At 46.4% G+C, this 21,325-nt stretch overlaps 4 protein-coding genes and 1 non-coding gene across 8 annotated transcripts; 2 read left to right on the top strand and 3 right to left on the bottom strand.

Moving 5' to 3' along the window:
• Positions 1–2,271: 2,271 nt before the first annotated feature.
• On the bottom strand, positions 2,272–4,500 carry si:dkeyp-74b6.2 (cerebellin-1). 3 transcript variants are annotated; one of them, XM_052061878.1, is made up of 4 exons: positions 3,968–4,500; positions 3,191–3,814; positions 3,001–3,120; positions 2,272–2,923 (listed from the first exon to the last, which is right to left on the bottom strand). In XM_052061878.1, exons 2-4 carry the CDS (start codon positions 3,470–3,472, stop codon positions 2,726–2,728), a joined length of 600 nt encoding a protein of 199 aa, XP_051917838.1. In that variant the 5' UTR covers positions 3,473–3,814; positions 3,968–4,500; the 3' UTR covers positions 2,272–2,725. The 3 variants fall into 3 exon arrangements, with proteins under 3 accessions (XP_051917838.1, XP_051917828.1, XP_051917847.1); XM_052061868.1 differs by having other exon boundaries at positions 3,191–3,669; XM_052061887.1 differs by having other exon boundaries at positions 3,191–3,610.
• Positions 4,501–4,883: 383 nt separating this feature from the next.
• Positions 4,884–9,030, top strand: LOC127598065 (E3 ubiquitin-protein ligase TRIM39-like). Of its 2 annotated transcripts, XM_052061583.1 has the most exons (8): positions 4,884–5,412; positions 5,890–6,474; positions 7,311–7,406; positions 7,484–7,717; positions 7,797–7,944; positions 8,021–8,047; positions 8,120–8,295; positions 8,377–9,030. In XM_052061583.1, the coding sequence occupies exons 1-8, from the start codon at positions 5,395–5,397 to the stop codon at positions 8,791–8,793; spliced, it is 1,701 nt and encodes a 566-aa protein (XP_051917543.1). In that variant the 5' UTR covers positions 4,884–5,394; the 3' UTR covers positions 8,794–9,030. The 2 variants fall into 2 exon arrangements, with proteins under 2 accessions (XP_051917543.1, XP_051917537.1); XM_052061577.1 differs by lacking the exon at positions 4,884–5,412 and having other exon boundaries at positions 5,504–6,474.
• Positions 9,031–10,837: 1,807 nt separating this feature from the next.
• On the bottom strand, positions 10,838–10,909 carry trnae-cuc (transfer RNA glutamic acid (anticodon CUC)). The gene has a single exon. It is a non-coding gene; the product is annotated as a tRNA-Glu (tRNA).
• Positions 10,910–11,136: 227 nt separating this feature from the next.
• On the top strand, positions 11,137–13,675 carry vbp1 (von Hippel-Lindau binding protein 1). Its single transcript, XM_052061900.1, has 6 exons — positions 11,137–11,305; positions 12,293–12,417; positions 12,507–12,573; positions 12,644–12,742; positions 12,831–12,969; positions 13,085–13,675. The coding sequence occupies exons 1-6, from the start codon at positions 11,228–11,230 to the stop codon at positions 13,159–13,161; spliced, it is 585 nt and encodes a 194-aa protein (XP_051917860.1). The 5' UTR covers positions 11,137–11,227; the 3' UTR covers positions 13,162–13,675.
• Positions 13,676–13,725: 50 nt separating this feature from the next.
• Positions 13,726–21,261, bottom strand: LOC127598180 (ras-related protein Rab-39B). The gene is made up of 4 exons (XM_052061832.1): positions 20,987–21,261; positions 18,033–18,293; positions 16,957–17,137; positions 13,726–15,676 (listed from the first exon to the last, which is right to left on the bottom strand). The coding sequence occupies exons 2-4, from the start codon at positions 18,245–18,247 to the stop codon at positions 15,431–15,433; spliced, it is 642 nt and encodes a 213-aa protein (XP_051917792.1). The 5' UTR covers positions 18,248–18,293; positions 20,987–21,261; the 3' UTR covers positions 13,726–15,430.
• Positions 21,262–21,325: the final 64 nt, after the last annotated feature.

The raw sequence follows: 21,325 nt of genomic DNA, 5'->3' as shown, positions 1-21,325 counted from the left end.
CATGTATGCCGGAAAGACCAAATGCATACCTATGGAGCCTTTTCTGCTAGATTGCGAAAGAAGGTGTAACCTGTCCAACATTATTACTAATCTTATCTTGCCTTGGCCGCCCCACCCACAGGGCGGGGCAAATCGGCCTTGCCCATTTGAAAATGCGTGAACGCACACATTATGTTGATAGTGTTGTTTATACGGTATGTGATCTTTGCACCATGTACAGCACTTTGTATACAGCGGTGATTGTTTTAAAGTGCTCTATAAATACAGTTGAGTTGAGTTGAGTCTTAAGTGAAATCAACTAATATGTGCGCCAAGGGAATCATCGAGAAAGGAAAGCAAGAGCAAGGTGACAGCAAAATAACGGGCTCGCTCAAATCACTTATCTAATCATATATGCCAAAGAGGCTTCATCTAACAAAGGAATGTCCCTTCTTGACATGCAAATGAACTGCTGACCAAAGAAGACGCTCGCCCATGTTGCTCTATATGCCTGGGCAATGGCGACTTAGCCTCTAAAAGATATGGGTCACTTCACTCTTCACTGTACTGCATAAAATTGCCTCGGTTCAACCCTTGTGGATTACCATGACTTGGACGAGAGAGAATTTACACAGCCAAAGGACCAAATACTTTTGTCGCGATGGTACATCCGATCTAAAACTATATTGTAATTACTTTCCACTGCGCTAATTTGCATGTTACTGGCTCTGTGTAGCCAGTAGAGGAAGCAGAAACCCAAAGTTATTAAACATGCTGGAGCTCTTCTCTATTATGTTACTTCTTCTTTCACTCGTTGCAACATGGTGGCAGTGCAGAGCTGCAGGTTTTGGAAGCAAAAGAGCACCACCATACGACCGATCAGTGAATTAAGAGCTCGGCTACACTAGAATAATGCAGCATGCCATGTAGCATTTCCTATCCTGTGCTCTGGAGAATTAAATGTAGAAAACTGGTCCTTTATTGGTTTTGCGAGTTGTGTAAAAAGAGCGTCACGTTTGGATGAGAATCTGGTCAGCTCCACCAGGAGCCCCAGATATTGTTCCGAAAACAAGTGAGGGTTTTTGTTGCATCTAAAACATCATCAGTTTATAGAATAGAATCTGAATCATCTTTATTGGCCAAGTATGGAGAGGACACAAGGAATTTGTTTCCGGTAATATAGGCTACACTAGTATTGCAATAACAAGCTCCTACAAAAGACTTTCCGTAATGAAAGGTTAGCATTTTGCAGTCGTACATTCCAATATCAGCTGTGCGACAATGTGCAGAGTCATCTAGCAGAGATAAAGTGATCAGTGGTGCAATACAATACTATGAATGTTGCGCAGTCAGTGCAGATATAAAATGTCATCATTTATAAAGTGACCAGTAGCAGTCATTGTAGTGCAGCTTTAGGCATGCAATTATACAGAAAGTCTTTGAGCGCTTTCAAGTGTCTGGTCCTGTGGATTATTGATCAACGACAGTTGTTCAAGAATGTAGAGAGCCAGAGCTACAATGATCAGTGCAGGAATACTGTTCCACAGGCGTGTGGAAAAATGCATAGAGCCACAGTAGAGTTGAGTTACTGTTTCAGGAGTTAATGGTGAGAGGGAAGAAGCTGGTTGAATCTCTCATGATTTTGGTGCACAAGGTTCGATAGCGTTTATCTGAAGATAGTAGCTGGAAGAGGTGGTGAGCAGGGTGTCGGGGATCCAGTAGGATTTTCCATGCAATAGCAAATTTAGAAAGTTTTTGTTTTCATTTTGACGCCTGTTCTCACCATGCTTGAGCACTGAAAAATTTTTTTTAGGCAAAGCCTGAAAGTAAGGAAAAATGTCAAAAATATCCAGAGCTGTGACGTATCCGTGTATTTTTATTCGTGTTTTTATTAGCGTTAGCCTTCATTTGGCAATGAAATGTCACATTGCTTCGCAGCATAGCCACGTGCTCACGCAGGTCTCCGCTGAGACCAACAGCTTATGGTGGTCCAGCATGAACCCAGCAGGCTTCTGGCACCGAAGCATTCGCTTTGCCGCTGATCCTCCATCTGCCACCGGATGCTCTGTGAAGAATCACCGTGTGGACAAAAAAAAAAAAAACACTCACGTGGTTGCTTGCTTCCATGTTTGCACATCATCATGGATAAGTTAACGACAGTTACACTTGATTAAAAAATGTTTTAAAGACAGTCTACCTTCGCTCAGGACACATCTGTTACAAACCGCAGCCAACGATTTGGCCCGGTGGTTTGGAGGTGACAAGTGTAAGTAAAGCACGAGGGAGGCAAGGTGCTTTTTACCAGCTAAAATTTATCTGCCTAATTCCACAAACACATTCACTGTGTGATACAGTATATTGAAAATGAGTAGAGATGGCAAGACATGAATATACAACAGCTAGCTAACTTGAACGCTCCAGCAAGCTAGCTCAACAGAAATTTTCACTCGTAGCTTGAGCTACACGACAAAGTCAAGACAGATTGATCAGAAAGCGAGCAAAATCAAACAAAATAAAGGAAAAAAAACCCACAGACAAATAGTTTCATGCATTTGAGAAAATACCAAGCCCCGTGTTGCGAGCAAGCCAATACATTAGGGCTACAATCTTGAGTGAGCCATAATAGTGCAGAGGAAAAGGAAAAGTCAGGATGATGTTGGGGCCTGCGAAGTCTTTCCTTGGTGAACATGATTCTTAGCGATGACAAAGACTTGATCCCTCCACAAACCTTCACCTCGCCACAGTCCTACAAGGGGAAGACCAGAAATCCGGAGAAAGTGGAATACTTCCACCCTCCCATCAGGTTGCCCCTCTCGAGTTTGAGATACGCTTTGTCCCCCCTTTCCATCATCACCAGGCCAGCATTCGTGGCAGCTTCCCTGGTCACATCCTGGTCACCGGCGAAGGCTGAAATCACCGGCCAACCGTTGACAACCAAACTCACCTTGAAGAAACGGGGTATGGGGAGTGGTAGAAACAGTCACGTTACTGAGTGAGGGGTAAAAAGAAGAAAGAACATACCTGTATTGTCTGCCTGTTGTAAACTTTGACCACATGAAAGCTGAAACTGTAGACTCCCTTTCTTGGAGCCACAAAGAGACTCCTGGGGGGATCATAATGGCTACCGACGTTCACCAAAATCTGCGAATAAGGAAGAGACATGTTCATTCCACCGCTGCTCTGCCCTCCGCCACAACAAAATCCAACCCACCTGGTCGAAGTAGATGGTCATCGTGTGGTTGCTCATCTCCGAGGGCTCGTGGTTGGTATTGCGGATGGCGGAGAACGCCACCCTGCCCGTCCCCGACCTCACCGACATGCCCAGGGCATTTCCCGATGGCTCGGCAGAGGGGGTGGAGTCACACACCACCAAACATTTGCCCTCCAACACGATAGGCTCCGTGTCATTCTGGCAGCGGACCCCCGGTGGCGCCCAGCAGGTGACCAGAAGCAATCCGGCAAAGAAGGGCCAAGGAGGCTGAAACCGCATCATTCTCAGGATTTGGAACTCGGCGCGATCTTCACAGGTGATGATGGTGCTCCGCTACGGGGTCACGGGACATGATGAGGTTCTTCAAGGAACAGCTCTCCCAAGTCTGGGTGGAGCTCTCCTGGCAGCAGACGGGAAGCCCTTTTTTGGTCACACAAGTGGTGAGCGATCCTATTTTGGGTGGCGAAAGGCTCACACGCCTGCAAAATCGGAGGTAAAAATATTTCGTAGCTGAGTTGGTCGAATCCTTTTGGCTATATTTCCAGGTCAGAAACAGAAGAAAGCTCAAAATGTAAACTTCTAAGTATTGGATGGTGGCGGCTTGAGACCGCTATCACACCCAACCTGTTGGCAAGAGTCAATTAACTGAATTAAATATTGTAATGAAAAGGTAATGGCAAAGTGCCAGTTGCGAATTGGGGAAAAAAAAAAAAAGAACCGTAGAAACGTCTTTCTGTTAATCAAAAACCGACAGACATCACATGCAGGAAAACTTACCGTTCGTGTGTGTGCATAGACAACTTGTCCACTCCAGCTTTGCCTCTGCTATTCCTTCCCGCTCATTCCCGGCCAAATTTCCTCTATCTCCGCTGTCCCTCCCCTCCATGTTGGTCCCCACCATCCCCCTCACTCCCACCTGCTTCCCTTCTCAGACTCTATTGGCTGAGAGGACAACATCGCATTCCAAGCAAAATGATCCATTCTGGCTCAGGATAACGGATATTTTCTCTTCCAGGCTGTGCATGATGTCATCAAAATAAACATACTATTTTAGTCCATGGTGCAATCTGGCATCTTTTGTTGTCCCCCACACTGGGTTATCTATCTCATAAACAATCTTTGGTTCATTTTTTTTTTGCTTTGCCAAATTTGCTTTCTTTGTCCAAGTTATTTAATCTGTCTTGAGGTCATTTTCTCATATTTGAGTCAGTGAAAGGTGACCGGAACTGTTTGCTTTGGTCTGCAACTGCGCCATAATTAATCAATTAATCGCCTGATCAGATTAAAAGGGGGCCTTAAAACATTCATTCATTCATCTTCCGAGCCGCTTGATCCTCACTAGGGTCGCGGGGGGTGCTGGAGCCTATCCCAGCTGTCTCCGGGCAGTAGGCGGGGGACACCCTGAATCGGTTGCCAACCAATCGCAGGGCACACAGAGATGAACAACCATTCGCACTCACACCTAGGGACAATTTAGAGTGTTCAATCAGCCTGCCATGCATATTTTTGGAATGTGGGAGGAAACCGGAGCACCCGGAGAAAACCCACGCAGGCCCGGGGAGAACATGCAAACTCCACACAGGGAGGCCGCAGCTGGAATCGAACCCGGTACCTCTGCACTGTGAAGCCGACGTGCTAAACACTGGACTACCGGGCCGCCTGGCCTTAAAACAGAAGTACTAAAAATATAAATTCCACACCGTCTTCCAAGAGCTCACAGTAAAAAAAAAAAAAAAACAGAAAAGGCAGCATATCACATTTGAGGAAATATGCACGCCGTCCCTGCCATCACAATCCCTTAAAGGGATGCCAGACTTGACTCTGAGTGCGCCTGATCCAATCTCAGTCCATCCACATCCAGATCCTAAGGTCTCGCGAGGCCTGTCCCATTTTAGACACCTTTCTATCTGGAGTACATAAGACATATTCAAAACAGATGATCATTTTGATTTTTAATATAGATTTTTTTTAGCAGCAGATCCACAAAAGCTTGAAGAAAAAAAAAGTCAAATTGCTGAAAATGTCACATGATCGTAAAGTGGCAACCATGTGACGAGGGGAAATCATGCTCGATGTTATCCGGAGCAACTGCATTCCTCTGCGTCAGAGTTCTCAGGTGAGTCACAGGTCGAAAGGCATCAACCGTTGAACCCTGAGCGGGCGTGATTCTTCCGGGTGTCCCGCCACCGACGACAGACGTGTACATGAGCGAGATCGTCCCAGTAAGTGTAAACGGACACTTATTGCACTTTGGTTACGAGCCACTGTCTTGTGTTTTCCTGCCTTTCAAATGCGATTTTGCTGTCACTCCAAACACGAGGAAACGTTGTGTGAAAACAAACAAACCAAAAAAAAACTGAAGCTGACTCAACAGTTTAAAATTTTATTTTTTTTATTTTATGTAATCAAACTAGAGTAAAATGTCACCGCAGCACACATACAACAGAAATGCATTGACTAGTCCAAACGACATCAGAACGAGCTTTGTAAGAGGAAAAAAACGTGCCGGCAGACGAGCTTTGAATCATTCCTTCGACAGTTTTTCCACGTCAGCTTTGTTTCCAGTTTGAATCAAAATACTCGCGCGGGCGTGTCAAAGGTTTCGAGGACAAAAGAGAGCACGCATAGCTGATCAAGGTGGAGTCTAGACAAACGACTTCTCGATACAAATGGCGGGACTTGTCTCGGTTGTGTCGCAGAAAATGGAGTCCCCGTGCGGCGGTCCGGCTCAAAAGCAGTTGGAGTGTCCCTTGTGCGAGCAGGTGCTGAACGACCCCGTGACCACGCCCTGCGGACACAACTTCTGCCAGGCCTGCCTCCAGCGCCGGTGGAGCGACAGCAAGGCTTGCCGCTGTCCCGCGTGCGACAAGGCCTTCACAAACCGGCCCGAAGTAAGCGTCAACGCCGCCTTCAAGAAGCTGGCCGACACCTTCAAGAGGATGACGCTCGGCCTGTCCTCCTCGCCGCCGCCGCGAGACGGCGAGGTGCCGTGCGACGTGTGCGCCGCCGCCTCCCTGCAGGTGCGCGCCCTCCAGTCCTGCCTGGTGTGCCTCACCTCGTATTGCCACACCCACCTGGAGGCCCACCGCAGCGTGGCCACCTTGATGATGCACCGGTTGATAGCGCCGGCCGCCAATCTGCGGGAGCGTCTGTGCGGGCAGCACGATCAGCTCCTGGAGATGTTCTGTCGGGATGAGCAGCGGTGCGTTTGCCGCTTCTGCACCGAGAGCCAGCACAAAGGCCATCGCGTCGTGCACATTGACGAGGAGAGCAAGGAGAGGAAGGTATGGGCATCCTTTTGTTGCCATGGCAATATTTCCACACCAACATGGAAACAGTATGGACCAAAGTCTTCAGGGTTGGTCTAATCGACTTTGTGGAGATGTTCTTTTTCTGTTCCCAGTGCACGTAGCAGATGAGTTTGCTGTCGTGAAAACATTTTGAACGCACAGATTTGGGGGAATTTCTGGCGGAGATAAATCATTTCTTCATTATTTCTGTCAAAGGATCAAAGCGCAGCAATAATATTATATATATATATATATATATATATATATATATATATATATATATATATATATATATATATATATATATATATTCATTCATTCATTCATCTTCCGAGCCGCTTGATCCTCACTAGGGTCGCGGGGGTTGCTGGAGCCTATCCCAGCCGTCTACGGGCACTAGGAGGGGGACACCCTGAATCGGTTGTCAGCCAATCGCAGGGCACACAGAGCCAAACAACCATCATAGCCCACACTCACTCCTAAGGACAAGTTAGAGTGTTCAATCAGCCTGCCATGCATGTTTTTGGAATGTGGGAGGAAACCGGAGCACCCGGAGAAAACCCACGCAGGCCCGGGGAGAACATGCAAACTCCACACAGGGAGGCCGGAGCTGGAATCGAACCCGGTACCTCTGCACTGTGAAGCCGACGTGCTAACCACTGGACTACCGGGCCGCCCCCTATATAATATATATAATATATATAATAATAATATTAGGTTGTCATTGAACTTAACCACCCGGCTGCCGTCTGAGTGACCTCAAAAACTGCTTTTTTTTCAAGAAAGTATTCATGTGTGTCGTTTACGCGAGACCGCCGAAACCATTTCAGGTCCAGATGGGGACGATGCAGACCGACTTTGAGCACAAGATCCAAGAGCGACAGAACAAAGTGGAGGAAATCCAAAATGCTCTCAAACTCAGTAAGGTGCGACCTAATCCCTGATGAAAATTTCCCTGACCCGGCTGTCCCTGAGGCGGCGTCACCCTGTCCTCCTTAACCAGATAAGTGCGGCAAATGAGAAGACAAACAACAAACACCTCTTCGAGCGCCTGATCGCTTTGGCCGAGGAAACGCGAGTGGCGGTCGACGGCGAGGTTGAGCAGAGTCAGAAGGCGGCCGAGCAAAGGGCCAAAGGGCTGGTGGGCGAGCTCCGGCGGGAGATTGCCGAGCTCCAGTCGAGGAACGCCGAGTTGGCGAAGCTCATGGACACGGACGACCATCTGATCCTCCTCCAGGTGAGTTTGAGGTGTCAATATTTTGTCGCCAGTCATATTCGGTTTGTCGTGTGACCTTTCTGTGTTTATGTGAGGACAGAGGTTTCCCTCGCTAACGTCGGCTCCCCCGACTAGAGAATGGGCGGAGATCAGCGTTCACACTGAGCAATGCGTGGGGACGTCGAGAAGAGCGCTGTCAAAAATGGTCGCCGCCCTCAGGAGTGAGCTGGAGGGCCTGCAAACGGACGGTGAGTCGCACCCTTCAAAATATTTCAACATCTTACGAGCCGAGCTCATCGTCACGGTCGTCTTCTTCTTCCTCAGAAATGAAGCGCATGCAGAGTTACGCAGGTAACGCTTTCGTCACTGTTCTCCTCTCGGGTCACGATTGTTCGGATAAAGAGAGCTTCTGGTTTCCAACAGTGGACGTGGAGCTGGACCCGGACACCGCCCATCCCAATATTTGTCTTTTGGACAACGGCAAGCGGGTGAGCCGCGCCGAGATGCTGCGAATTGTGCCTGATAACCCTCAGCGCTTCGACCCGGTGATCTGTGTTTTGGCCAAGAGAGGCTTCTTGTCCGGCAGGTTCTATTTTCAGGTCACTATCTCCGCCGAGCGACATCAACACCAGCGCGGCCATACTTTTCGGTCTCTTTATTCAATCTTTCTCTCCCATCAGGTGGACGTGGGGACTAAGACTTTTTGGGACGTGGGCGTGGTCAAAGAGTCAGTAAATAGGAAAGGCCTGATCACCTCCAAGCCTGAGAATGGCTTCTGGACGATGCGTCTCAGGGGCGGGGACGAGTACCGTGCTTTGGACTCACCGTCTGTCCTTTTGACCTTTGACACGAAGCCGCAGACGGTCGGCGTGTTCATTGATTACGAGGAGGGGACAGTGTCATTTTTCGATGTGGATGCCAGGTCTCACATCTACACATTCACCGGGTGTGTGTTCTCAGAGAGAATTTTTCCATTTTTTAGTCCCGGAGTTTGTGATGAGGGAAGGAACGCTGCTCCGATGATCATCACCACCGTAGACAAGTTAACACTGGCCCCTTCGCCACCAACCGATGTGGCACTTACCGGCAATGCATGAGCTTTGTCACAACAGTAAAAAACATGTCTGTCTTTGAGTATCTCTCACTTTCTTTTTTTTAAAACTCATTCTCTGTCTAAATTTAAATACTTGAATAACTGGCCGGCAAAAAAAAAAAAAAAACCTAAACACTGCCAACGCTCTTGTAAACAAATAGCAAAATCGCACCACACTCAATAATTACACAGCACATTTCTTCAGTTCTCATTCAATAAAAATGTGTCAACAACTGTGAAATGACTTTTAGTATTTTTCGACAAGCAGTACTAACCCTTTGGAATGTCTATTGTTGCGTAACTTCATCTAACAATTACCCTTAAAAAGTGTTAGTGAATACACACCATCAGTGTTGAATCCTTCAAGGACAATCGTGAGGAAGAGAAAATCGTCAATTGAAAGTTGTCTTCTTTGTGAAACTGTGTTGCTTTAAACAAGCAAGAATAGAGGTCAATTTCGGAGACAGCGCCAACGGAGCTCGACTAAGTTGAAAATGGGAGTTGAGTATGTTGAGAATAAAAAAAAAAGGAACAGGCAGGTGAGGTTGGACACAGTGATGCTACGAAAGAGGAGGTCATCATCTGTTTCGGTCGAAAAGGGCCAAAAGGTCACGGGATGCTTCGAAGGTTGTTTGTAAGTCACAGACACAATTTTTGTTCGTGTTAAGTGGTCATCAGTGGACGTAGGTGGGATGTTGTTAGCTTTCTGGGAGGAGGTCGAATGTGCAAGTGTACAGTGAAGGCCTTGATTTGGATGACTTGTGACTTTGGGTTTTTAAGTCTTTGTTTTATAACTGCTTCTGTTACGCTGCTATTTGCCAGAATATTCCGATAATATTACATTGTTTGATAGATTATGTTCGCAAGATGCACATTTGTCTTGACACATGAGAAGAAACATCACGGCTAATGATGTGGGAGAAATGATTGTCTTGTGCCATGAAATTATGTCACTTCAGTGACAACTTTGCTATCATTGGGTTGTGTTGTGCCTTCCCTCATTATGAAATTTAATGACTAGATTTGAAGCTGTGAACCACCAATCATGTCTTCAAACATACAAATTCATGTTGGTCTGAGTCAGGTAAAAATGTAAGATCTCATTTATGCATTCACGGGCTGGATTTCTAAATCAACACAAGAGCAAAATCTTCCAACTTTAATCAATGTTTATGTAACACAAGGGTTAAAGGTCATATGTGGACCATTTGAAATTGGCTTTGCTAACTAAGGCAGGAGATAAGAAAAAATGCTCTCCACGCTTACTCGACTGATTCTGTAAGACAGTGCATGGATTGACATTGGGTAGATAAGCCACTTGGCAGCCTTGAACAGTGCATGGGACGAGCTCTGCATGCAGTACTAGGAAAAACAAAAAGAATGAATGAGCTGCTGCACACTAACATGACGTTTTTGTCGCCTGCCAGGTATTTATTTTGCATGGCTATGTTGCAATGTCGATCCCATTTAACACTGGAAAAATGCACAGGGGACGAGGAGACGCGTTGGTTTCAGTTCTCTGCACGTCACCCAAGGATCTCCCCTCTCATTTATTGGGAATCTAATACATGGCCATGTCCAACCTAAAGAATGAGGGCTGTTGAAGATAGACTGAACATGTTTGACTATGTGTGTGTATGTGAGTGAAAATTAAGTACCGGGTACATGTGTGTAATCAACAAAAAAATCAACAAAAACACAAAAATTGCAGCTGGTGTTGACAGTTCCGTCCACGTCCGACCTAGCTCTTGTTTTGTCTTTCCAACCACTTTCTCGGAAAGGTGGTAGCGTCCCTCAACTGCGTCCCTCAACCGCCACCCAGTGCACTAAGCATTCTTACATTATAAATGTGTGCATATCTTCATTAAAAGCTTTATATTTCTATTAAAAGCACAAGTGTTCTTCATTGCAAGCATAACCGATTTATCATTATTAGTATGCAAAGGCATGATAAGTAAAAAGAATCAACTTAACACATATTTATGTCGTTACTATTAAGCCACCCCGCTGTGGACAGAGGCCTAAATACCAAACAGTCAAAATGGCTGTTCCCTGACCGGGAATCGAACCCGGGCCGCGGCGGTGAGAGCGCCGAATCCTAACCACTAGACCACCAGGGACATGTCGTATACTGGAACAAATGTTCTTTAAGTACATAACTTAGTTAGTTTCATTTAAACATGACTTTTTAAAATAAGACAACGGTCTCCTTTTTAATGACCACTTTTCTAGTGTATCTAAACGTTAGTCGTGATGGTGTAAGAAATGTTTTGGGGTGGTAAACAGTTTGAGACGGTGAGTGCAGTTGCGACGAGTGGCCTACTAGAGGGAGCCACTGCACGCTAGGCCTCTTGTAACATATCGAAGCAAAGAAAGGAGGGTGGAAGGAAGGGAGGGTAGAAGGAAGGGAAAAAGAAAGAACCTTACCCCACCCCACGATGGCGGCCACCATAGACAGCAATGCCGTGCAGGCATCCAAGAAAAAGCATCTCGGTATCCCCGAAGCAGTGTTCGTGGTACGTGAACGCTGGCCCGTCTCGCGCGTGACATGTGCGGAGCCACACATTGGCTGTGGAGCGTCGTCTCTCTCGGTGCTTGTAGGAAGCGTTTTGAGAGCTTCATGCTAACACAGAGCTAACGCGCTAACATGCAACTCAAAAGTATGTGCAAGACCATTTACGGGTTTGAAACTGAAGTTATTATAGTTCCGTTGTGCGGCCAGGCGTCAGCAGCCGCCATCGTTCTCAATGAATTCCAAAATCCTGTAAGCTACGTTTAAATTCGCGTATTGGGATGAGCATCTTTCTATCATCAAGGACCCATTGCAAATCATTTTATACCCATTGCAATCCCCCAACGAGAAATGCAGCGATGTATTTGAGTTGCATGCCACACGCGAGAAGCGGGTTTCCATGCTTGAGCTGGCGGAGGTAGCTAAGTTGCCTTGCTCAAAGGCACAGCATATAATTATGTACCAACAACTATAGTTTAGCAGAAAATTGGAAAAACAAGACCCAGGCACTTTTTAGGGAGTCGGGCCAAAAAAGGGTTCTCCCAAATAAGCCAAAATTACCTTTACAAATTCTGTGATTTGAGCGTTAGCGATCAGGTCTGCAGGTTCCACGAGCAAGCCTTCACCGATGTTTAAGTTAATTGAAGTTGAGGTAAAGTTTAGGTTAAGACAGTGTACTTCGCATACAAGCACCTGTTGTTAATTTGTATTCACAAAGCATAATACGTACTATTACAGTGTAATTATGTGGACAATTTGGGCCTGTCTGTTTTCTGCACTGTGTTGTCTGTTTTTGCGATTAAATGCCATGAAAGAGCTTTTTGAAATACCTTTTCAATTAAAAAAAATCTATTCTGCTAAAATAGACTCTTAATTGCTTTGTACGTCTTTAACATGGAATACTACAATTTTAAAAATAAATTGAACCTAGAAATAAGAAAGCACATGAAGTTGCTCATTGTTTTGCCTTCTCCCGTGTTGAATTTTACAGGAAGATGTCGACTCGTTCATGAAGCTGCCTGGCAATGAGAAGGCGGACTCTGCTCTGAGGAAGCTTGATGAGCAGTACCAAAAGTACAAATACATGGAAGTCAACCTGTCGCAGAAGAAGCTCAGGTAGGCGGAACGGGAGGGGCCGAGCCCGTTGGCCTGTCGGCCTTCCTTCCCTGCTTCCTTATGTAATTCCATCCTCTGCTGGCTTTCAGGTTGAGAAACCAGATCCCACAGATCAGACAGACGCTAGAAATCCTGCGACACATGCAAAAAAAGAAGGTGCGTTGGACTTTTTCCGACGGCCGTTCTTGTCTTGAAACTTGCGTTACTTTGTTGTCCTCGTCACCAGGAGACCACAGAGCCCATGGAGACGCGCTTCATGTTGGCCGACAACGTTTACTGCAAGGCTTCCGTACCGCCCACTGACAAAGTGTGCTTATGGCTCGGAGTAAGTCAACTGAGTGCGTGCGTGTGGGGAGCACACACGGGTGATCTTCTCACCTCGGCTAATTGTACGCTCGGACTCCACCACATAGGCAAACGTCATGTTGGAGTACGACATCGATGACGCTCAGGCCCTGCTGGAGAAGAATCTGTGCACGGCGTCTCGCAATTTAGAGACCCTTGAGGAGGACCTAGATTTCTTGCGAGACCAGTTCACCACCACCGAAGTCAGTATCCTTCCACGTGTCGGCAACGCTTCTATGTGTGTGTGTGTGTGTGTGTGTGTGTGTCTCCGTATTTGTTGCCAGTTGTGTACCTTTTGGCCCTTGACCCCCGCTCACCTCAGACATGGCGCGAGTCTACAACTGGGATGTGAAAAGGAGGAGCAGAGAGAGCCTTCTCAAATCAGCAGACAAGTCTTAAGATTAGATGAAGCCCGCCCCACCCCACCGCCAATGATTTTTCTCTCCAATCAATATGCGAGACGGATCGAGGGCCAAGTCTATTTTCAGGTCCAAATGAACAAACGAGACTTTTTCAGTTGATTACTGGAGGAAACGCAGATGCCGAAAACATGCACGGTGACTCTCATCGTGTGCTTCTGCTCCTTCCGCACTTATTTTGGTGCTTTTTCTTTGGACTCTATTTATTTGTCTGTCATTAGGACACAAAGAACAGCAGTGGGCCATCGGACAGAACTGAAGTTTGTCACTTGGAATCTTTCAGCACGTGACGTATTATTTCCCCAAAGTCAAAAATTGGGCTGGGTGGGGGGAGGGGGGGGGGCAACTGGACACTCGATGCAGAATGTATTGACCGCATTTCTCGTATCCCGATACAAGACGAGCAGAAGTGCATGGAAGAGAGGCTGTGTCCCAAGATTGGGAAGGGAGTCGAAAACAATGTCAGCAGGTCAAATAAAAGATTTTGAACATGACTGTGCTGCTTGTGTCCCAGGGGGAAAAAAAAATCACAGACTTGCACACATCATGGCCAGTGGTTTTATTTCAGAGACTATACGAATCAGCAAACCACACATTCCGGCAGCGATGGCAATGTCCACCTTTCTTGTTAACTTCCCGATGATGATGTCAGTCAGAGCCAAGGGGCTAATAGTAAAGCTTAACCACGTGGCGCAGCGAAGGGCGACTTCATTTGTGATACATTAGTAGGGATGCACCGAAAATGGCCCTGAAAGTGCAGCTTCAGTTCTCGGCTAGCAAAATTACATGCCTGTGATGATGCGGGTGAAAACTTTTAAAGAAAGCGTTCTGTCATCTGGGAGGTCTAACCAGTGTGAAACATGACTGGTTGGATCTCATGGGGCACATTACCTTGGAGCTCAAGGTAAAATTCCATCCAACCAATTTTCTGATCCGCTTAATCCTCACAAGGGTAGCTGGAGCTGATCCCAGCCGTCTTTGGGCAGTAGGCGGGGGACACCCTGAACTGGTTGCCAGCCAATCGCAGGGCAGGCACACACAGATGAACAACAATCCGCGCTCACACTCACACCTAGGGCCAATGTAGAGTATTCAATCAGCCTGCCATGTATGTTTTTGGAATGTGGGAGGAAACAGGAGTACCCGGAGAAAACCCACACAGGCCCGGGGAGAACATGGAAACGCCAGCCACACTAGGAGGCCAGAGCTGGAATTGAACGCGGTACCTCTGCACTGTGAGTTTGATGCACTAACCACCGGGCCACCCAGGGTAAAGTTAAAATATGAAGAAAAAAAAATGGGGGGGGGGGGGTTTCATGTCAGAAGTAGCGGTGCGTCATGCCGCCATGGCCGCCCACGGTGCGCCTTGGTCGGCCACGCCTCCAGGCCCACTGAAGTCAGCAAAGGTAGGCGGCGAGATTTACAGTAATCCCTCGTTTATCACGGTTAATGGGGACCAAAAGAACCTGCGATAAATGAAAATCCGCGAAGTAGCAACCAATTAACATATACAGGTTAAAAAAAAAAATGGGAGAAGCTGCAAAACAACAGGGGGTCACATAGAGCAACATAATGTTTACAGTACTGTACTCTATGTATATGGACATTTTTTATTTTATTTTTATGAATATGTTTGAAAAAATCTGTGGTGCACCGAATCCGCGATAAACGAACCGCGAAATAGCGAGGGATCACTGTATTTATTTTTCCTTGTAGAATTTGAAGGTATCCTTTCTTTTGGTTTTGGCCGGCTATTTTCATTTTGATGCATCCCAATAATGAATGATGTGGCGAAAGCAGGTTACAAACATGAAAGGTGGGATGGCGGCGGAGGCTGACTAAACGCCAGCTGGACCAACATCGCTAGGTTGTCTCGTGTGGAAGGGCATTGCTAGCCTCCCGGAAACGCAACATCCTGAAACGTTCAGTGTGACGCTCTGCCGACTCTTTCCAGTTTGCAGTGTGGCTCCACCCGGAGTCCTTCGTGAACGCAAGCAGAAAGTCAGTCCCCAATCAGATGGGACAACAATCCCAAGTGGATCGAGTTTGCGTGTGTCATGACCGAATTGCATATTGGAGGAGACCCACTTGGAGCCTGGACAAGCGCGTGTACTGTATTAGTATTTGGGAAGCGACTTTCTCCACTAATGATCCAAAAAAAGAGCACCGCCGCTCAGTTGTCCTTCTGCCGACTTGCCCCAGATGAGCAAAAGACGTCCGCCTCTTTGCGGCCAGCAGGCCCCCCCCCATCAGCAGATGCAGCGGCGGTCACTCTTGGTCACCTCCTCGGAAGAATGAACTACATTGGGGACGAAGCCGCTCTTGACGCCCTCCCAGCCCTCCTGGATGCTGATCTCCCCGGAGCGCACCAGGGCGAAGATATCTTTGGTGAGCTCGGTGAAGGCGCGCTCCACGTTGATGGCGTCGCGTGCCGATGTCTCGATGTAGCGCATGCCGTACACCCCCGCCAGCCTTTCCGCCTCCTGCCGGCTCACCTGTAAGATTGGCCCGGAAAAAGAGAAATTGTCTTTTCTTCCCAGTACAATGTATCAAAATGGGTATTTTATTTTTATTTTATGTATATATATATTTTTTGGAGGGGGACAGGGTGGAAAAAATATTTTTACTTGACTGCATTTCAGTTTCTCTTTTTTTTTTAACTTTTAACTTAAAAAAGGAGTCGAATCAGTCCTTTTTTTACATACTTCTGTGTACAGAGAATATAAGAAGTCTATTCATCCTTGTTCAAATGATGCGTCCTGAAATTTAAAAAAAATGACCAAAGTTTTTTTTTATTAATGGTAGCTCTAACTTGTGTAACTCCATTTTTAATTTTAGCTATTTGATAGGGGATTTTTTTTTTTTTAACCTCAGGTAACATGGTTGCAGAAGTGTGCACACAGCATCCCCCTGAAGGTATTGTGCTAACTCTGATTCATCTTTGGTGATGAGCAACGTTGGGTTGGTATACAAACATTTGGAATTGTGGCCAAAAGGTTCAACATTGGTTTCAAAATGTTGCAAAAATCCCCAAAACACAGGTAGGAAAATGGTTGTTACAGAGTCATGGAACCAAGGTCAGGCCGACTAGAACAGCTGAACTTTATTCGGGGTTAATCAGAGGCCACTATAGATAGTGGCAGTTCAGTTGTTCATTTTAATTCATCCATCCATCCATTTTCCAAACCGCTTGATCCTCACTAGGGTCGCGGGGGATGCTGGAGCCTATCCCAGCCGTCTTCGGGCAGTAGGCGGGGGACACCCTGAATCGGTTGCCAGCCAATCGCAGGGCACACAGAGACGAACAACCATTCGCACTCACACTCACACCTAGGGACAATTTAGAGTGTTCAATCAGCCTGCCATGCATGTTTTTGGAATGTGGGAGGAAACCGGAGCACCCGGAGAAAACCCACGCAGGCCCGGGGAGAACATGCAAACTCCACACAGGGAGGCCGGAGCTGGAATCGAACCCGGTACCTCTGCACTGTGAAGCCGACGTGCTAACCACAGGACTACCGGGCCGCCCTTATTTTAATTCACCTTTCAATATTTTTTTCTATGCAGCTATAGGTCACATAAATGGTGAAACAGTTTAAAAGTGATGGATCTTGCTGTCAGTTTTGAAATAATAATAAGCGGCCGTCTGAACAGGGGCGTGTAGACTTTTCATATGCACTGTAAGTAGAGGACGCAAGTTGTTTTGCGAGTTGTAATTCAGCCGCACTACTTCCCCATTGTTGCGAGAGGCGGGTCAGCGTTGGCTGGCACGCACCTGCCGCTGAGCGTCCAGGTCGCATTTGTGGCCCACCAGCAGGAAGACGATGCTGTGCGGCTGCACGTGACTGCGCGCCTCCTCCAGCCACTCGTGCACGTTCTGGAAGGAGCGGCGGTTGGTGATGTCGAACAGGAGCAGCCCTCCCACAGAGTTCCGGTAGTACGCCCGAGTGATGGACCTACGGGCGATACAATTTCTCATATGGCACTGCTGAGGGGCTCAAGTTCCATTTTTACGTTGAACTTGTTCCGTCCGCATGCTTGTATCTCCAAACACAAAATTCATCTTTCCCTAATGAAATGAATGCAAATGCCATGAATCGAGGTCCTGCGTTAGCCCGTCAATGGCATTTTCCATCGCGTCTTAGCATTAAGCTAGCTGGAGCCTTGCTAAGGCGACATCGTTTGGTTGTTTGAAAGATCCCATGTGCCATTTTCAGAGTTTTGAGTACCAGATATTTGGACATTCAACTTCAACTAGCAGCTCCTATTGAAGCAAATATTCACCATTTGCCGAATGGCTGCTTAGCCGTAAAATCACACGAGTTTCCCAACAGGCACCATTATTGACTACAAACCACGTATCGTTATCGATCTATGCCAGTGATGTATACTGTAATAGAAATATTTACTTCTCTTCTATTAGATGGCAAAAGACAATTTAACTCATGCATTGACTTTTTTTTTTTCGGATGTGAATTGTTCCTTGGCTCAGTCAAGGTTCGGGAAACTGCTTTGTATGATATTGTGTTACGCTGAACATGGTACATTGTTTTATGTTGTTTTTCTGGCCAGCTCAAGTATTTCTATATTTGTACGTAGGCACATTTTCTATTTGTTGACTTTGTTTGTTTGTGTCGTTTTAAATTAATAAGAGCCTGTTTTCCTGCTGGAGCAAACAATTGAGGTGGTAATTCTTGTTTTAACACCTCCAGGCTGCAACACTGCTTTGCCTGACGTTATGTACACTTTTCCTCACATCATTCGACCCTCACTTTTCTTTCTTGCGTCACGCTTCTCTGACAGTAATTGTTGTTGTTTTTTTTCAAGGACATCTACGCAGACAGGGCCCACCTGAAACGCTCCTGGCCGGCGGTGTCCCAAATCTGCAGCTTGATCCGCTTGCCCGGCTCGATCTCCACCAGCCGAGAAAAGAAGTCCACGCCCACCGTGGGGTCCGACACCTGAGCGAAGCGGCCTTCGGTGAAACGGCGGATGAGACACGACTTGCCCACCGTAGAGTCGCCGATCACGATGAGACGGAACTGATACAGCCAGATGGCTTCCATGACTCGCCTCTGCTCGACTGTTGCTCGACCGGTTCTGTCTACTTGTCTGCGACGCCAGGGACGTTTCCCAAAGTGAGCGAGAGAGAGAGAGAGAGAGAGAGAGAGAGAGAGAAAGAGAAAGGGGAAGAGAACAACTGCAATGAGCCAAATCCACAGCTTACGTTGAAAGTGCTTCGACATGCGCATCGTTTGTTCCGCATCCATGCTCGTACCGCTCACATCCCAGATGATCTTTCCCACCAAAATCAGTGAAAAAAAACATTCATCCAAAGCTGTTTTTCACAACAAAAATTATACTCTGTAATATTGTCGTTTGAACAAATACACACTAATGGCATATTGAAATAGAATGCTACAAATAACAATTTTTTTTTACTGAAGTACAATAGACATTGTGCTGATCCTTCTGGTGTGCACACCTTAGCCACCTGGGGGCAGTACAATACAGACGTACGGAGACACACAATCCTCAGTGTGCCAGAGTAATTATCATTCTCTGCAGAGGATTAAGAATACATGCCTCTGAGTATTGCTGTATTATCTACGTGTTGCTCCACCATTTGTGTTCAAATAGCCATCGCTTGAAGGGCTAGAGCACCACGACACGGATGCAATGCGTTTGCCCATTTATGGTGTTTTGCATTGTTTGTAGCATTAAGCTAAATAGACTTTTCTAAAGAAAAAGCTATGTGGCTGTTTTGAACACAAAACCTGTAATTGTTTATGTTTAATTTGAGAATACACTTCAACAGGGAATGGCAACAAACAGATTGACGACACTTTTTTTTTCAGGAATTGTTCCATTTTTGCCTGCAAGTCAAAGCAAAGATACTTGAAAAACCCGCAGGTGGGGTCACCATATCTGAAGGCACTCCTTTATTCTACATGGATACTAGAAGGATATTTCACCTCAACTAAAGGGAATGAAATGTATTCTGGTCTACAAAGTATTTTGCAGAGTATTTGTTCATTCCATTCGTCCACACCAAACTTGTGCTCGCATGGCTTAATGCACACTGGAAACTAAAAGGGACTTCACCAAAATGTTCCCACAAGGTTGGACGCATAGAACTTTGTTCAACACGTCTTGCTAAGATGAAGAAAGAGATTTACTGTGGATGTGTGCAATATTTCAATATGAGTATAATAGCAATCAGTGGCGCTTTGCGCAGCCTGCTATTGGGGGGGCACAACAGGTCAACTCAATCACCAGACACAAGAGAAAAATTCACTCTTGCGCTTTTCACTCAAAGGATTTTGGGGAGTTTTAATACTTTTTGGATGATTGGTGCCCCCCAATCCCTGGCCCCACCTCCTTTTCACGAGAATGTGTGACCTTCCCAAACATGGGATTCCACTCTCAGGAATTCATCTTAGCGTGTGTGTGTGTGCGTGTGTGTGTGTGTGTGTGTGCGTGTGTGTGTGTGCGTGTGTGCGTGTGTGTGTGTGTGTGTGTGTGTGTAAAACGATGGCCTTAACTTGATTGAAGGATGCCAAATAAATTGGAGGATATGGCATGATACTAGTCATTCTACTAGTGTGCAGAAATATCAGCAAGAGTGGTACTGTATAATCCTTACTAGTTACACAGCCATTCTACTTGTGCACTGAGCTCTCAAAGTATTAGAAAGCTCTTTGCAAAACTTAACACGTAAGACGCAGTAATTGAATGACTGCTAACTTTTGCTTTGTATGACTGTATGATATTTCTGCACACTAGTAGGACAACTACACAGACTAATAATTTCTCATTCACTCCTGTCTTCTACTGTATGGGATTTGTGGGCACTAATAGAAGAACTGCAGCGCACTCGTAGAACAACTGCATATTACAAGACAAAACTCTGCAATAGTTGACTTATGCATGCTACTAGAAGTATTCATCTTCCGAGCCGCTTGATCCTCACTAGGGTCACGGGGGGTGCTGGAGCCTATCCCAGCTGTCTTCGGGCAGTAGGCGGGGGACACCCTGAATTGGTTGCCAGCCAATCGCAGGGCACACAGAGACGAACAACTATCCACGCACACACTCACACCTAGGGACAATTTAGAGTGTTCAATCAACCAGCCTTGCATGTTTTTGGAATGTGGGTTTTCTCTGGGGCACCCGGAGAAAACCCACGCAGGCCCGGGGAGAACATGCAAACTCCACACAGGGAGGCCGGAGCTGGAATCGAACCCGGTACCTCTGCACTGTGAAGCCGACATGCTAACCACTGGACTACCGGGCCGCCCTGCTACTAGAAGTAAAAAAGTTTGTTTTTTTAAAAATTATTTATTATTATTATTTTTTGCTACTAGAAGTAAAAAAATGTTTTTCCGCTAACTGCCATTGACTTCTGCGTGACATTTGTGAACACGAGTACACACAACTGTATGGGCTACAAGTTGTACACATTCAGAATGCCAACTAGTGCAGTTTTGCCTCACTGGCAACATGCAGTTGTTCTACTAGTGTGCCGTAGTGGAAGAGAGCAGAGAAAAATAATGTTACTAAAAAGAGTCATCCTACTAGTACATGTGCATGTAGAGGAATTAATTAAGAACAGGGGGAGGATATTGAATAAATGCTCATTTGGCTTTCCATAGGAGGATGCCCTTGGCGAATTGTGCACCTGTGTCTTGTCTCGACCTCCCACTCGATGGTCATAATATTCCACGCACGACAAAATTTCTCTTTCACTTTCTAACAGATCACTTTCGACGGAGTGCACAAAACGTTGTTGAAATGACACAGACCTAGTTGAGTGAACCGCTGGCGGCGACGACAGAGGCGGCCGTGTAGGCCCCGAAGTTTAGAGCTGGACTGGTGAACCCTCCCCGCTGCTGCTGGTGAAGAGAAAAACACTACAGGCGCACTAAAACGTCCAGGTTCACTTGGCGGCCGCACGGCAAACCCGCACAGTCATCCGCGTGTCATGCGTCCACGGGTCGGGGGAATGGCATGGATAGCAGCATCATAACGCCTGACTCATCCCGCATCAGTACCACTACCGTAAAAGACCGTCGTGACGCGCAACGCGGAAGTCATACACGTAAAATAAATAAATAATACGAAGTACACGAAGAATCCAAAAT

This window comes from Hippocampus zosterae, chromosome 1 (genome assembly GCF_025434085.1).
Source record: "Hippocampus zosterae strain Florida chromosome 1, ASM2543408v3, whole genome shotgun sequence".
Classification (NCBI taxonomy): Eukaryota; Metazoa; Chordata; class Actinopteri; order Syngnathiformes; family Syngnathidae; genus Hippocampus; species Hippocampus zosterae.
Note: the sequence above shows the minus strand (reverse complement) of the source record. Positions and strands in the feature narration are given on the sequence as shown.